Below are 16,270 nucleotides of genomic sequence, written 5' to 3'. Positions count from 1 at the left end.
TTTGCACTTCAAACTTTTGACTTACTCTCTGACTCTCTGCTCCCATGGCTAAAAGACAGTTTCCTCTGCATAGGCCAGTATGACCCTTCATCTGCAGCTAAGCTGCCACTGCTGTCCCAGGGCATGAAGCCAACTTTTGACTGGAGTGATGAAGATCCTCCATTACTTTTAGATGCTCCCTCTCCCACACCAGTAAGAGCCTGTTGTAGAGATGGAGTCTGAGAACTGCCTCTCAAGCTCTCATATGCTGGTGGTCTCCTGAAACCACCAGAGGGGTAGGTCCACAGCAGGGGGCTGTCTGAGGAGGGAGGCTTGTATGCTGGCAGACCATGAGGAGTGTGAGAGCGGAGATGTGGGCGAGAATGAGGACGCTGGGATGAGGATAATGGCGTTGGTGTGGAGCTGGTGCTGCTTTGAGGCGTTTGGCTGGTTGTAGTGCTATCTATTGGTAATGAGTGTGGTCCTCCATCTCTATCCCTATCCCTATCCCTATCCCTATCTCTTTCTCTTTCTCTTTCTCTTTCCCGGTCTCTATCTTTATCCTTATCTCTGTCCCTGTCTCTGTCCTTCTCCTTGTCTCTGTCTCGTTCCCTGTCCCTGTCTCTACCCCTGTCCCTCTCTTTATCTCGATCCCTGTCCCTATCCTTATCCCTCTCTTTATCCCTCTCTCCTTTTTCAGACTTCAAGAGGAAGCTTACAGACTTGCCCTCCTTGCTGGTACTTGAAGTTTGTGTCTGGACTGTGGCCTGATTTGAAGACTGAGAGCTGCACTTGGTTGGAGCAGGGGAGTCTCCTCTATCTGGCTTGCGATAGTGATGGTAATGGGAGGGGCGATGGTGAGGGTGGTGATGGTGGTGGGAAAATGGAGAAGTGGATTTGGAAGAGGGAGGTAGTGGTGTTGAGTGACTCCTAGCTCTTAGTCCAGGTGCAGGGGCTAACTGGGCCTCTCTGCTATGTTTATCCTGTTGTGTTGCACTTCCTCCTGATGATTCCTTGGACCCTGACAGAGAAACAGGAACATTAGAAGAAGTTGAGGAGGAGGTGCTGGCTTGAGTTGTTGCACTGGATGTTTGAGTTCCCATTTTAGAAGAAGCCGATGCCTTGGTTTGCACCCCAACCCCACTGGAGGCAGCTGCAGGCTGAGGGAAGGCAAGAAGCGGGGGCCGGTGCTGTAGAAGATTGGGAAAAGGGGCTGGGATCTTTGTGTTGGATTCTGGCTCAGATCTACTCCCTTGCAGTAGATAAGGAGTAGGAGCTCGTGGCGTGTGGGGACTGGTGGAGAGGACCTGGGGTATAGGAGTGGAAGATGTCGAGGAAGGCAGAGGAGATGAATGAGAGATTGACACTGTGGCTTTAGGCTTGGAATAGGATGGGGAAGATGAAGAAGGGCGTGGCAGAGACGAAGAGCTGCTAGAGGAGGATGGGGTGACATGGAAGTGTTTCGAGGATTTCAGTTTCTCATGTTTAGGTAGGAGGTGTCTCTGGGACTCTCTGTTCTCCTGCTGCGGGTATTTCATCTCCTCATAGATTGCCTCACTCTGGTCTGAGTCAGAGTCTGGTGTAGTGGCCACAGGGGTGACAGGATGAGGTGTGGCTGTCTGGCTGTCTCTGGTGAACACTTGGCCCACCATTTCTATATATACAGGCTCATCTTCTCCATCTCCTGTCTGATTTTGAGAGTCTGCTGCCTGAAAGGGCATGGATGTAGCAGAAGGAGGCACACGTGGAGGAAGAGGGTCAAATGTAAGCTGGGTGCTGGGACTTCTCTTGGGTTTTAAAGGAGGCACCTTCTTTGCTCCAATCTCCCCAGAGTCAGACTTCTTCATGGCTGTAAGAAATAAAAAAAAAGAAATGTCAAGAACAGAGGTAAATTTCTCTGAAGAAAATACACCTTAAACCAAATTTCTTACTGTTTTTCTTCTCTGAGTGTTTGGTCTGTGAATGAGAAGGTGGGGGTGGTGGGGGGGTCTCAGGAGGTCCTCTGCTGTCAGCCGATGAGGAGCTGAGGCGAGTACTTGGATGGCGTTTGGGTTTTGCTGGGGGGCAGCGGCCACCATGTTGGGACTGAGTCTCTGAGTAATCTCCATTCTCAAGGCTTGTATCCCCGGCACCAACAGCATGGCAGGATTGAGAGCGTGGCGCCATGGCGGAGGCACAGGTGTGAGGAGACAGGTCCTGGGAGGCGGGCATGGTCATGAAACCCATCCGGAAGTGCCGTCGGAAAGAAGCCAAGTCTCTAACTTTACCAACGGTAGCTGCTGGATCGTTTTGAGTGGAGCTGCAAGTGTGGGAATGGGGTTTAGAAGGTGTAGAAAGAGAAGAAATATTGAATCATGAAGAAATCAAAATAAAGTGGAAAAAAATAATCTACTACCCTTTATATTTACCTCACTCCTTGCTCACTATCTCTTTGGTTGTCAGAAATTCTCTTTGCATTGAAGGAATGCCTGATGGGCTTTTGCAGCAAAAGGAAGACCCTGTCATTCATGCACCTTTCCATTTGTTTACACCTCAAATACATTCAATTAGGAAATCAATCCTTTGTCTAAAGGAAAGTAGAAGTGTACACTGCAGTCTGAATCCCTTTTTTCTTTCTATGTTTACATCCCCGATGCACATCTGTAGTCTGTGCTGAGGATTGCCAGAAGCATTTCATCTGTTACCATGGGAACAGTTGTGAGTTTCTGGTATTTGATAGTTCATCTTTGAAGTAATCAATGGAACAGGCTCCCACAACAATAAATAAAACTAACAGAGAGGGAAATCAGACAAAATATTACAGTTTTTATATTATACTGTGGATTAGGTGGGGCTGCATTGCTTCTTTTGATATCAGTCATATTCTGACGAATGTGTAAAGTAAAATGCTATTGGCAGACAGTACTGAATGTTAATATTTGGTTTTGTTGTAGTTACAAAAGGCAAATCCAAAAAGATCTTTAAAAATTAACTGCAAAAGACATTATAAATGCATGTCAGATTCCCAAATTAAGCAAAATCGTTGTAAATAAATTATGAATAGGGCATGAATTTCAGATATAGTGTCAGGTCTGTGGTACAGTTTACTAACATAAAACAATGCTGTTTGGTGGCCTGCTGAGTTTATCAAAGGCTTACAAAATGGCTTCTGACAACCCTCTCCTTGCCATTCTGCCTTATGGACAGGTACTCTTCATAGGGTGTTATGCTGCTTCAGCCAACAGCAACATAGGATAAGTCCCTTGTTATTACTGCATCTGCAACTTTGAAGCTAGTGCACTTAGGAGAGAAAATGCTAGCGTCTATGGAGCTTAGTATCGGTCCTTATTTGATAAACATAAGCACATTTTGATAATCAGATATGTGTCTACATGACAGATAGACAGCAGAAAATAGTTTCTGAGTGTGTAGTTATACATTTATTATAAGAAAAATTCTTCATCATAGTATATGACGGCAACATATGACAAGTCATGCAGCACACTCTTTTAAGTTGCGATCCCTGTGAGGCAATGAAGCAAACAAGAAGACAATTGGAGCTTGCAATTTGTATTCAACATTCGGAGCAGCAGCAGTAGGAAGCACTGAGGCTGCTCATCACAGGGAACACAGACTCCTATTTGCATCCTCTTGTGTGAGGTAGCGTGCATTTGTGCATTTGTTTATGCATGTGGTATAGCGACAGAGTGCATTTACATCTGTACAAGTATGTTTGTGCCCTTGAATGCCTGTGGAGATGTACTAGTGACTCCTCACAATCCACATAGATACAAGAGGGCCAAATTTAGCTCAGAACAGACGCAGAGCGGTTCCCTTCTAGCAGCTTGGAGAGCTCTGTTTTTTCTCTTATTTCTTCTAAGGGCTGGGGCTCTCAGCAGCTTCAAAATGAGACCAAATACATAGCTGTTCAAAGACTACCAGGACTCACACCTTTCAATTTACTCTCTCTTTCTTGTTGCTTTACATTGATCCCATAATCTGCAGTAGCTAAAGTAAAGTTGAAAGAGAAGATCAATATCATGCGCAAATCGGCTCCTTAAATAAGAGGCTACAACAAGCAGCTGCTTTTATTAGATTACTACAAAAACTGGAAACATGGGGACACCCTTTGCTTGGCTTTGTATTAGGGTGGCAAAATTTTTCTTCTAGTATCTTGACACTAATTTGGACTAAACTAGGTCCAAAGATTTGCAACTTAAAATCAGAAAACACTGGGATTGTATGGAAATTGGTAAAGGATGGATTCTTGGATTTACTTTTATTTTTATGTTATCACAGAAAGTATTTACTCAATATGTTAAATTTCAAGTGCAATTCAAGTTTGCAAAACAATGAAAAAAAAATTAGGGAGTAAATTCAGGCAAGTAATACAACATAAAAAGGAAAATATGTTATTTCAAACAGGTGATGTGAACAGTTAACTGTAACCATCATTTGGCTCAAAAGCAGAATCAATTAAAGGTAAATAATCTAAGCAATCAGGGGATTTCAGCTGGACAAAGGCATCACTCATGATCATCTCAAATCCCTCTGGCAGCAATGCATCAAGAACTGACATTCATCAATAGCTGGCATTACCACATAGGCAGAGAAACGGACACAATGTTCTTCGAAATTAAAACAAAAAGGGCCATCCAGACTGCGATCAATCAATCAAGCAGCAACTAACAACAGACAATTGAATCTGTGTTGGTATGAAAATGTATCAGCACCCTGGGGAAAGCACTCATTTTAACTTCTGAGATGGCAGCATTATTGCAAAAAAAAAGTTAACTGAGATTGTAAACTGACTTTTTGCTGCCTTCACGTTGACATTTCTTCTGGAAACATCCATGCATTTTTTCAACCAGACAGTATAAAACTCTTTTCTGCAAACATAAAGACAGAAAAAGAAGACAGAGGTACTGAATTGCAACCCTGAGCTGCCCCCAGTAGACAATATGGACAGAGTGCTGCAACAACAGCAACTCTGTGCTGTTGGGGACTTGTTTACAGAAAGAATTTGAAATTAACAATTGAAACCTTCATGACTTGGTGTCCTCAAAGCCATAATGCATTTAACTGTTGTGTGAAGTAAAACCAGCATTGCAAAGTGGTAAAAACTTGGTGTTTCATTTTTTTTAAAGTGTTGCAGAGCTGAAATGCAAGAATGGCACTTGGCACTTGTTTTGAGCTTCTGGGACTCAGTTGCTGACAATCAGGTGCCTGGTTAGTACCTGATCATACGGGATCATAGGCTCAAAGTGTAAAGAAGACACAGAGAAAGCTATCATTTTTGCTGTACCAATAGTGTAACAGCTTTTGGTGAAGGCAATGTGATGATGTGGGGCAGCATCACCCTCACTGGAAAAGGTTTGTCATAATTTGAGGCTATCTCAATACATAGATAAATCAAGATGACTTTCTACGACCAGTGGTGATTCCATATCTCCACAGAATAGGACCAAATTCTACCCTCCAAGAATACAACGCTCACCCCCACAGAGTGGGGTTTATCAAAGACTGCCTCTAGAATTGGGGGTAAAGAGGGTGGCATGGCCTGCAACCCCACTGAACACTTGTGGGATCAGCTTGGGCATGCTGTTTGTGACAGAGCGACGAACACAGCCACACTGGCTGACTTGTGACAAATGGTTGAAGAAAGGGATGCCATCCCACAGCAGTGTGTGACCAAGCTGGTGACCAGCATGAAAAGGAGGTGCAAGGCTGGCATACCTAGCAGCAAAGTTACAACAAAGACATAATTGACCAAAAGTAAATTTCCTACTATATATTACTGTTGTTCCCAGTCAAACCATCCTACTTTTTGTAGATTAATCTCTGGGCAAACTTTCTGAATACCTCCTTAGCGTGAAAGATCTACCCGAAAGCTTTGACTATAGTGAAAAGTCTTAACAGATGAAATCCAGTTTAACTGATTCTGCCTGTAGCATCTTCTGTCCCATTTCTAATTTACTTTTTGGGGGCAAAGTTTAAGAATGTTTAAGCAGCTGAATGCGATCTTTTAGAATATTATCTTTGAAACGGTCTTTCTTGAGGACAAATCAGAGTTACATCATCTCTTGTTAATTGTCATGGTTAAACACTGACATGTAGTGTGTAGATGTCCTCATTCTGTTGGACCTTAGAAGTATTTGACACAATATACAACATTTTATTGAGCGCCTTCAGTTATGGGTTGTCTTCTGTGTGATTTTAAACCAATGTGACTCCTCTTCTTGTCAATGCCTGGTGGTTTAACCTACAGCAATAAGATATTGTCTGCTGGTTGCTGTGTCGCTGTATTTTTTGTAAGCATGTGACAAAAAGTTGTATACCCCCTGAAGCAAATGACAACCAAAAAAAAGCTTCCTGTCTTAGATTCAGTCTTCACATTGAATAACCACATAGACTAGAATTTCTTGGAACTTCCACTATAAGACAATACATGGCTTTGTCACGTCAGCCGCTGACCTTAGATTTGAGGTCTTTTATTTATGTGGTCATTACTTATTTTCTGGGATCATGAGATTGGGTTGACAGCTGCAGCAAAGTAAAATTTATGATAAGCTGAATGAGTTCAAACAAGTGAGATCAACATTTCAAAAGAAATACCTATCAGTGGATCTGAAGGATCATATGTTTGTCTTTGATCTTCCTCTGCCTGCCAAATTGTTATCTGAATGGTTTTAAATGGATTACCAGCATACACAATGTATGGTATTGTATCATAATGCTGTGCTGAAGTTAAAAAAAAAACAAAGCTGATAGAGTTTTTCTCCTACCACTCGTCACTACTGGGAATAGTCTGTCTGCCTGTATTAGAGAGCCATAAGAAACCCACTCTATTTTTACAACTCGTACTGAAACTCACCTATTTACCATTCTGTAGCTCCACAGCCGCCTCTGCTTTATAATTTTTCTCTCCTGGGGCCCCAAGATCTCAAACTGTCTACCGTTCCTATCTACCCTTCAGGATGTTAACTCTGTCCCTCTACACTTCTTCATTTCCAACACTTTGTGTTGAGCAGCTGTAGTCCCTTTTCAGTTTTATCCCCGATCCTGCCTTGTTACTAATCATCACCAGTCATGTCCTGCTTCCCACCTCTGCTGCTCTGGCCCTGCCCGACTGTGCTTTCCTCACATTGTGTCCTACTTGCTGTCCCACACATCCACTACCTTGATGCTGATGTGACGTTGATTCCTGCTGCCAGCACAAAGACCTCCAATTACCCCTGTGTGTCAGAAAGTACTAGATAGGATTGCTAAATAAACCCAATTGTCATGTTTGATGCTCCCCCTCTTTTGCTGATTTGGAGGTGACTCATATTTAAACTGACTTCTCTTCTTAAATGCTCAGATACAGAACTCACTCATTCACTGTGATGCATACACTATTGAAGACAATACTATCATGTGTATACTGTGATATGAGTGTGATGATGCTATGTGGACATTAAGGTTTTTTTTTATTTTTTTCTGGATGTGAATTTGTCAGCATGTATTTAAATGGTATTTTACATAAAAATAATTACATTTATAAAGGAACAAATGACAACGATACCTGTACCAAGACTTTGTTTTAGTTCATTATTAATGATAACTTTTCACCTGTGCTGGAAGACTCCCAAAAAACAGCAGCTGGATCCAATACATCAACATCTAACAGGGTTGTAACATTGGAGATGTTAGAGCCCTGAACACACATTGCACCATGGTTTATGACAACTTCTAAATCAAATTGAAACAGAGCTAGGAGGCAAAGGACAAACATATATTCACAGTCTATGGTACATAAAAAGTATATGTCAAAATACTCAATATAGGTTAAACTTACAAATAACAACCCCAATTAAAATAGAACAAGCATAATTGATCAAATGTTAAAAATTAGGCACTTTATTATTACATGGAAAAATTTGAATGATCAATGTTTTTTTATTTAGTTTATTTAAAATAGACAATGCACTTTAATCAACATTTTAATTTGAATTTAAAATGTAAATGTGTCATTGTTAGCAAATGAGCTAATCTGCACATACAGTGTATACATTACAATATATCTATAAAAAAAATCCATTTTAAAGTACTTGGTGATATAAAAACAGCATATTAAAGTAGTGTAAAAGATGTGTTAAGCTTGTTATTCATGAGTGTAAGTTTGATTACTTTTAATCCATTTCTTAAGTTTAGTTTTAAAAATTGGATAGCTTGTGCTTTCTCTCAGCTCACTGGGAAGACTATTCCAGTAGCTTGTGGCTCTTACTGAGAAAACTGTTCGCCCAAATTTACTGCGTTTGTACTGTACAAAACAGACTCCTCTGATGGTTGTCCTAGTTGTCCTACCCTGCTATCCTTCTTCTTTACAAACTCATGGAGTGGGGGAGGCACAAGCCCATGAAATATCTTAAAAATAAAAAATGCATCTAAAAGAATGTAAACTTTTTTCTTTTTTTTTACAATATGGCAGTGATGGGTTTTTCATACTGATAGCAGCAACAAGTTTCAAAAGCCTCTCTTCTATTAACAACAGTCTGTGTATTTCTGGGAATTGAGAAAACCAGCAGCCGCATCTTTGCATGAGAAAGTTGTTCTAATCTTCTTCTATATATGATTCTAGTTGATCAACAGTCTTGGATCCTCTTTGTTGTATTTAGCATCTCATAATGCTTCAGTTGTGTTCACCTGGTGGATGCAGTCCAGCATCCAGACTTTTCTACTATGGAGCCATATGGTTTTGAACTCGTTGTTCATATGTTCCTCCAGCTGTTTCTTTTTGGTACCACTTACTTTTTCACTCTTTTGTTTTCTTTCCCAACTTTTGTGAGACTTGTTGCTGCCATCAAACACAAGATGAGAAAATAGTTTCTAGGAAAACTTGTTTTAACACTTGTGTTATGTAAGTTGTGCTGCTAACAGAATATTGGTTAATGAGATTTGCATATTATTTTCTGTTTTTGTATACATTTTACATAGTAATCCACTGAAAAGAAATTTTTATGTATGTCATCAACATAAGACATTATCTTCATTGTCTGCTGTTATGCAAATTTGCACGATACTTCTCATGCAAACCCTTCTGACTTTGCAAACTGTGCTTGGAATTAAGATTTTTAAATTAAACTCATTCACACAGGCAAAGAGCTTTATATATCAGCAAACTAAGCCTTACTGTAATCCCATATATGTGGAGCTCCTGTGAGCTGATCCACTCACCTCTTTTTACTTCCCTCTTGATCTCTCTGCCTCCAGTCCAAACGGCTCTTACGATACAGCAGGTTCATGTCGCTGCAGGATCGCTCCTCCTCGCAGCCTATCACAGCACAGTGTAGCCGCTTGCTTCGCCTCTCTATGTCACGCAAGAAATGCTCGACTGCCACATCCTGGGCAGAGCCAGAGCTCATGGTATTGAAGAAGACTCAGAAGAAGTGGATGTGTGCCACAAACAGCCCTCCTTTAAAGAAGAAGAAACAAGAACAATGTTTGAATACATTAATCATTTAGACAGCACATAACAGCTTACCAAGCCTGACAGTGATTACTATGTGATGGGGAAACGCCATATGAAACCAAAATAAACTATTAAGACTGGAAAAACTTTAGGGGTATCATAGTTTATGATGCCCATTGTGTCATATGGAACAGTCCTGCACATTTCTCCACCTGGCAGCCATCACTGCAGAGACACAGTGATGCATGATGTTGGAAGTTGCTGTTTTGTTTACCTCAAACACTAGTGTATTTATACTTTCATTATCCAGTTATGAATATTTGAGTAAGCATGGTAACTCAGCTGCAGAGCATCTTTGGCTGCAGGCCCTGAGATGGCCTATCTAAGCCTGTCTGGTAAGCAGACAGTAATGTGGTTTGTCATATGTAGCGCATGCACAGCTTCCTGTTCATGCTCCCCCCATGAGAAGTCAGGCTTGTTGTGGGGCAGATCTATGAGAGTCCAACCATGCATTCATGTAAGGGAATGTGAGTGAGCAACACAATTGGCTAAGAAAAGCGCAGCTGTCAGCTGATGCATGATGCTAGTGTTTTTCCATCAGAAATAGAAACTAAGTTTGAATGTGTTCTGGAGGACACTGAATATTATCACTGCTGCTTCTGGCATCAGTTTGCTGAGTAGCGTTTTTGTTGATCAAAACTGAATTGGTTGCTTAATGTGGCAAAACATGAAAGACTATAGGGGATTTGACATTCTCCTTTTGATACCCTTAAAAATCAAAGTTGTGTGTTTTAGTGAATGATAGCTCTTTTGATTGTGTAGATTATCAGGGGAATTTAAATAAAATTTACCACCAACTAAACAATATCTTTACTGTAAACACAACATCTTAACACAACTTAACACAATACACAGTTGGGAGTGGCCACCTGGGCCAGGCGGCATGCCGATCTGTGTGGCTGTGTGTCTTTCTTTTGTCATGGCCCAGTGTGTCATCCAGTGTGTCAGCATGGCTACTGCTATTCTTGTATTCCACAGCCCTGACCACAACGTCGACCGCTGCTGCTGCCATGCTTGCTGACTCAATTTTAATTAGGTTAGGGAGCTGCGACTCAAGGTTGGGCTTTTGTTAAGTGGAATTTTGATTTTGGTTTCTTGGATCTGGCAGCTGAACATGAAGCACCACAATTGTCTCATTGGGTGTCGTTCGTTGGTATACAATAAATCAAGCTTAATGGATGTCCAAAATCTTTCATCTACAAACAGGTTTGTCTTATCAAAAAATAATCTTTACAGGCCACACAACGCATGCAGTACACCTATTTTAGCTGACTGTCATCAGTCCCTTGAGTCACTTTATAATCCAACACGAATAAATTCTGATCATTGAGCTAGTTGTTTCAGGAGCATCTGCAGGGTCAGAAATTGCTTGAATTCCTCATTAGGACCAGGGGACAGATGGAGTCATGTTTCAGATAACTCGTTCTGCATGCAATGCTGCAGACAACTCGTTCATGCATATAAGCAAACACATCACACACTAACCTAAAAGCCCTTCATGCATGCTAAACACACACACACACCATGGGTGTGAAGCTATAATTGAAAATGCACAGCAGCTGATTTGAATGCAGGCTACTGTTCGTAGGTAAAACACAGGGGGAAGTTATTGTTTTTAACTAAAGGAGGGGCATGCAGGATCATATCTGAGCGTAAAGAGCTTATGTTCTCCTTAAGAAATATGGGAAACACAATGCAGTCACAAAATCAACTTTGAAGGAGCACTTATTGTATCAGCTTTCTAACACCCCTCTTATTATTACTGAATTTAACACTCCTATAAAGCTTTCTGCTGCAGCCCTCTGTCCTCCAGCCATCACCACAGCAAGTGGTCCAGTAGTGTTGCAGCACCTTACTGTGAGCAGGACAGTAACACTGCTGAGTGGAGTGACACATCATGGCAGTCTCCTGGCGTTTGACAACAGGGCAAAACATATTCAAAATAAACATTTAATTACTTTGAGTACACTTTGTGTTTTGCAAACATCAACAAAAATCTGATTTGAAATTTTGCTTCAAATACCAATTTGTGCCCTCTTTTGGGGATGATTTTTTTTCACATTCATAAGATATACTGTCATTGCCCTTCACAGGAACATTTCAGTTTAAAGGGCAGGGATCTTGCTCTAAGATCAGCACCTTTCTTTTTCTGCACAGCTGGTTCATAAACGGAGGCTTTTTACTAAATGTTTAGGTTTGTAGCAATTCAATTTTAAATTAACTAATAATCACTACAGTCATTGCTACTCAGAATAAGACGGTAACTGTAAATCTGAAGGAAATCAGGTCTTTGTGTGTGTGTGTGTGTGTGTGTGTGCATGTATGTGTGCGAGTGTGTGTGGAGAATTGTTTATGGCATTATTCATCAATCCATCCATTGGTTATACCTGCTTATTTGACATAGGGTTGCAGAGGCAAGGGCCCATCCTAGCTGCTATTAAATGAGAAACAGAATACTCCCTAGACAGATTACCAGGCCAACACAAGGCCACCACAGAGAGACAACTAATTACATGCACTAAAAAAAATAAAAATATAAAAGCTACCAGCTGGATTTAAATAAGTAAATACATAAAAGCCTCTCATTGGGGAAAAAGATTGTAGTGATTAATATGCTTTAGTTGGCAATAACCCTGATGTGGTGAGCAGCCCTTAGACAACCATGTTGTATGATACATTCTGTGACTGTGGAAAAAATGGTACTTGGTTTCAAATGGGTCAAATAACTGATCTGCCTCAAGCAAACAAAACCTGGGGGACTACTAAAACTGGATTAAGACTGATCAATTTATCACTAAAACCTTAAATGATAGTGGTTAACCATCGTGTTTAAAAAAGAAATGCAGTCAGGAGAAAATATACAAGAATCAGAAATCATTTAAACAATTTATTAAAATCAAATAAGAAGAATCAATAGTAGAACTCAGCAGTATTAAAACTTGCCATTTAGCCTTTCTTTCTTTCTTTCTTTAAAGATATATATATATATATATATATATATATATATATATATATATATATATATATATATATATATATATATATATATGAGCTTTTTTGTTTGTTTGTTTGTTTTGTTTTATTTGTTTGCTTTTGTTTCAAACAAATATTACAACCATTTCTGTCCACCAATGTACAGTATCTTGACCCATCAGTCATAGCACTGCAGCTCAGCCAGAGAAGCAGTGTAAACACAGAGCAAGGTGTTCAGGAGAAGAATGAGCAGCTTGAAATGCAGACAGCCAAAGGGGAGGAGAGATGGAGGCAGTGGGAAAGAGACGGGAGGGGGTATGGTTAAAAAAAATGGGGAAAGCCGACAAAAAGAGAGTAAGAGAGAGCGATCAACCCGGGAAGAAGATGAATATAATCATGCGGAAAACCTTCTGCAGACAGGCTGATGGAAGGGAATATAAGGATGGGGAATACAGCAGTAGAGTGATAAGCAAATGGAGGAAAGTAGAATGAGAGAATAGAGAAACACTGAAAGGCAGCCAGACTACAAGAATGGGGGAGGGAGGTTAAATCAAGCCGCTCACACTAGTCGCTGTGTGTGGTCTCCTAGCAACACTGTCAGCATACATCTCTTCCTTTAGCCACTGAATATGCATAAAGCAGGATGTTGGGCTTATCATATGTGATGATTCTTGGGTTAAACTTCACTGTGGCTTAATTTATACATGATCTTATGTTATCAATGCAGCAGATACATTTTAAATGGAGACAGCATCTGTATCCATTAGCAACCACCTTGGTGTGACCACATAATGTACTGACTGACACAGTCCCTGGACATCAACATGTTCATGCGGAAAAATACAACTTATACATGAAAATGATTAAAACAACTTCTATAAATGCTTTACAATGTTTTCTCTCACACCAGTTATGTCTGGAAAGAGCAAAGAGGCATGCCAGTTAGCAGGTGTACATTTTGTGATCAATGTGACTACGCTGACTTGAGAAGGATTCAACACAATGTCTGTTTGAAAACTACTTTTTTAGAAATAAAATAAACAAGTGCACCCACAAATTCTGTATATTTTTTCTAAGGCAGAACACGGTATAGCCTGTGTTACATTAGCATGGTAAGCCACACATTGTCAGTGATAACTTTAAAATAATAACTCACGGATTAATTCATTCCTTAAACTTTTATGGGTTTAATTGCAAAGGAGGGAAACTGCTACTGAATCACACTGTTAATACAATATTTTAATGTCTCAAGAGTTATATGGTAAATTTGACCACAGAAGCCTTAAGCCTTTTGAGCTTCCATTACTTATGGAAGCTCAAAAACATAAAAACAACAAAATAGCTTGAAAGCTGAAAACCTGCCTACCAGCCTCTATGATGATCACATATTTACACATTGTGTCACATTTATTTAATTATGTGATATGCTAGCAGGCTGAGTCTTGCTAGTTGTTTCCCTGTTTAAAGCCTTTGTGCTAAGCTAAATTATCCAGAAAAAGGGTTTTTATGTTTTCTCTGAGGTCTCAGCCAGAGAGGAATCTTGTCACATATAAACGCTTCATCAGGAACACTTGGTGTCATAAAATTTCACATGCACCTCTAGTAGCATTTTTTAACATTTCAGATACTCCGGGACTTTGATCAAGTGTGCTAAATATAAAGCTAAAACTGTGACCTCTGCACTGAAATGGTCTAAAGACTAAAGACTATTTGTATTCACACTGAATTCTGTATTTTCTCCTCACCACAAAGCACAACTTTCAAAGCAATTTATTTCAGTACATCTGTTTGCGTATCCAACAGGTTTTGTGACTTTAGCTGAGGTGGTGAAACAAGGCTAAAACATCAGCAGTTGAGACAGGAATTGAATTCACTTGTATGGTTTGATAGTGTATGTAAAGCTTCATTGTCCAACCCCTCTGACCTCCAATTACAGACTTTGCCACCTTTAAAAAATAGTTTTCTATTTCTATTTCTATTTCTACTTCTATTTCTATTTCTATTTCACAAAATGCAGGGGCACAGCATGCCTCAATGAGGTTCAATTCTTGTTCTGGATAAAAAAAGAAAACTATTAATTAATATCTGGACCTAAATTAACAGATTTAGTTTTATAGTGATAAGGAAGTGATAACCTGGGAACAGGACAGGGTTGCATAAAAATATTTTTCATTTGAAAAATGGCTATAATTTTTCTGAATCAAATAAATTTAGAAGCACAAAATCATCTTCAAACAAACAGAAAAACAGGTGCATGGCAACATAACACAGAATTAAATCCCCAAAAGTCTATTTTGCCATTTTGGTCAGTCCAAGCATGCTTCTAAAATTTCAGTGGCCAGATTTCTCACTTTCTGTGTACAGAAGCTCAACCTCCAATAGGGACTGTTGTTGTAAACATTTGGTTAGTGGGATAATTTATGCTCCATCATATGCAATCAGCTTTACCAAAACTGTTCTAATGTGGGCAGGATGTCCACCTTTAACTGAGATCAACAAGGTAATAATGTCATATTCAAAGACATTAAATTTCTAATTCATTACAGAACACAATAAATATAGAAAAAATGGCACATGCACAGGATGTTTTGTAGCCCTTCAACAGTCATGATAGTATCGCACATGCACCGTGCAGAATCTGAATACTAACTTACAGCCAGAATTCTCTGTGTGCTAACCCACAGGCCCAAAAACATTTTAAGCAACACTTATTGCCTGGTTTACGTTAACACACTGGTTAAAACACAAACTTCAGCAAATAATACATTCCTGCAGCCTAGATCTGCTGAATCTCATTGACATAATGTTATCAATTAATCTCAGACTCAGAGGCATTGCATTAATTCAGTATTCACATTTGACATATAAATATTTTGAGGAGTCTATTAAAAACAACAACAATAAAAAATTCCAGTACCACTGAACCAGACTTTATTATTTTCACCTCAGGGTTTGGGTGTATTTTTCTGTAGGTGAATTCCTTAATTTTCCTCAATATTATGCAGTGAGATACATGCAGCTGATGAGAATGGGTAGAAAAAGGAGAAGGAAAATGCATAATTCCAGGCCAGGGCTGGTGGGCACATAAGATACAAGGGGATATTCTCAAACTATTTGCTATGTATTCTTTTTTATGTTTTGGATTAGAAAGAAAAAAAAAGAAAGACAGGGAAAAAAATCTTTAAGAGCACCTAAAGAGCTTTGCATTGTTGAAACACAAAGACCTAAATATACTCACTTAAATATACATGCACAGGATGCATTGCGTTCTTTGGAATCTCCTTCTGAGCGTTGTACAGATTGAGTGACCGCTAAATCTTTCATGGACTGCAACCAAAAATATCTTACAAAAAGCTTTTCCTGATCCTGCAAACCCTGTGAAACCAGGACACAGCCCTGAGCCACAACAAACTTGAAGAGATGCTCAGTGTTTATTTCAGCTATGCACCTATTATTCAAAGTGTTTGTGTATAAGTTATCAGTCAACACCTTCACAAAGTTTAAATCATGAATAGTAAAAAACATGAGGCACAGAAGGTACAGGGCATATCAGCAACGTAGTTATATGTAGTATTTGATTTAAATCAGATAAATGAAAATGACGTATCTGTCATATTCTGTATAGATAAGAAGCAGCAGTATCAGTGACCTCCTGATTTCCATTTCTCACCTCAGCTTGCCCTAGCCTTCATCATCTTCTGCTGGAATCTGCAGTAACCAAGGTGACCTACTGCACTTAGCATACATAAGTACTTAGCAACCTACAGATTCACAAGCCCTTATGGAGCACTGGACAGCTCTTCATTCAATCCATGTTGTTCCTCATAT

The 16,270-nt window shown here is 39.8% G+C and overlaps 1 protein-coding gene across 1 annotated transcript in view; it reads right to left on the bottom strand.

Moving 5' to 3' along the window:
- Positions 1-16,270, bottom strand: part of LOC121654941 (neuronal tyrosine-phosphorylated phosphoinositide-3-kinase adapter 1) — a 29,916-nt gene that overhangs the window by 5,509 nt on the left and 8,137 nt on the right. Inside the window, exons 2-4 of the mRNA XM_042009318.1 lie at positions 9,175-9,412; positions 1,911-2,278; positions 26-1,828 (exon numbers count right to left, since the gene is read on the bottom strand). Of these exons, the coding sequence (XP_041865252.1) occupies positions 26-1,828; positions 1,911-2,278; positions 9,175-9,362 (2,359 nt within the window). The 5' untranslated portion in view covers positions 9,363-9,412. The remainder of the gene's footprint in view (positions 1-25; positions 1,829-1,910; positions 2,279-9,174; positions 9,413-16,270) is intronic.

This window comes from Melanotaenia boesemani, chromosome 15 (genome assembly GCF_017639745.1).
Source record: "Melanotaenia boesemani isolate fMelBoe1 chromosome 15, fMelBoe1.pri, whole genome shotgun sequence".
Taxonomy (NCBI): Eukaryota; Metazoa; Chordata; class Actinopteri; order Atheriniformes; family Melanotaeniidae; genus Melanotaenia; species Melanotaenia boesemani.
This window is presented reverse-complemented; position numbering and strand designations above follow the sequence as displayed.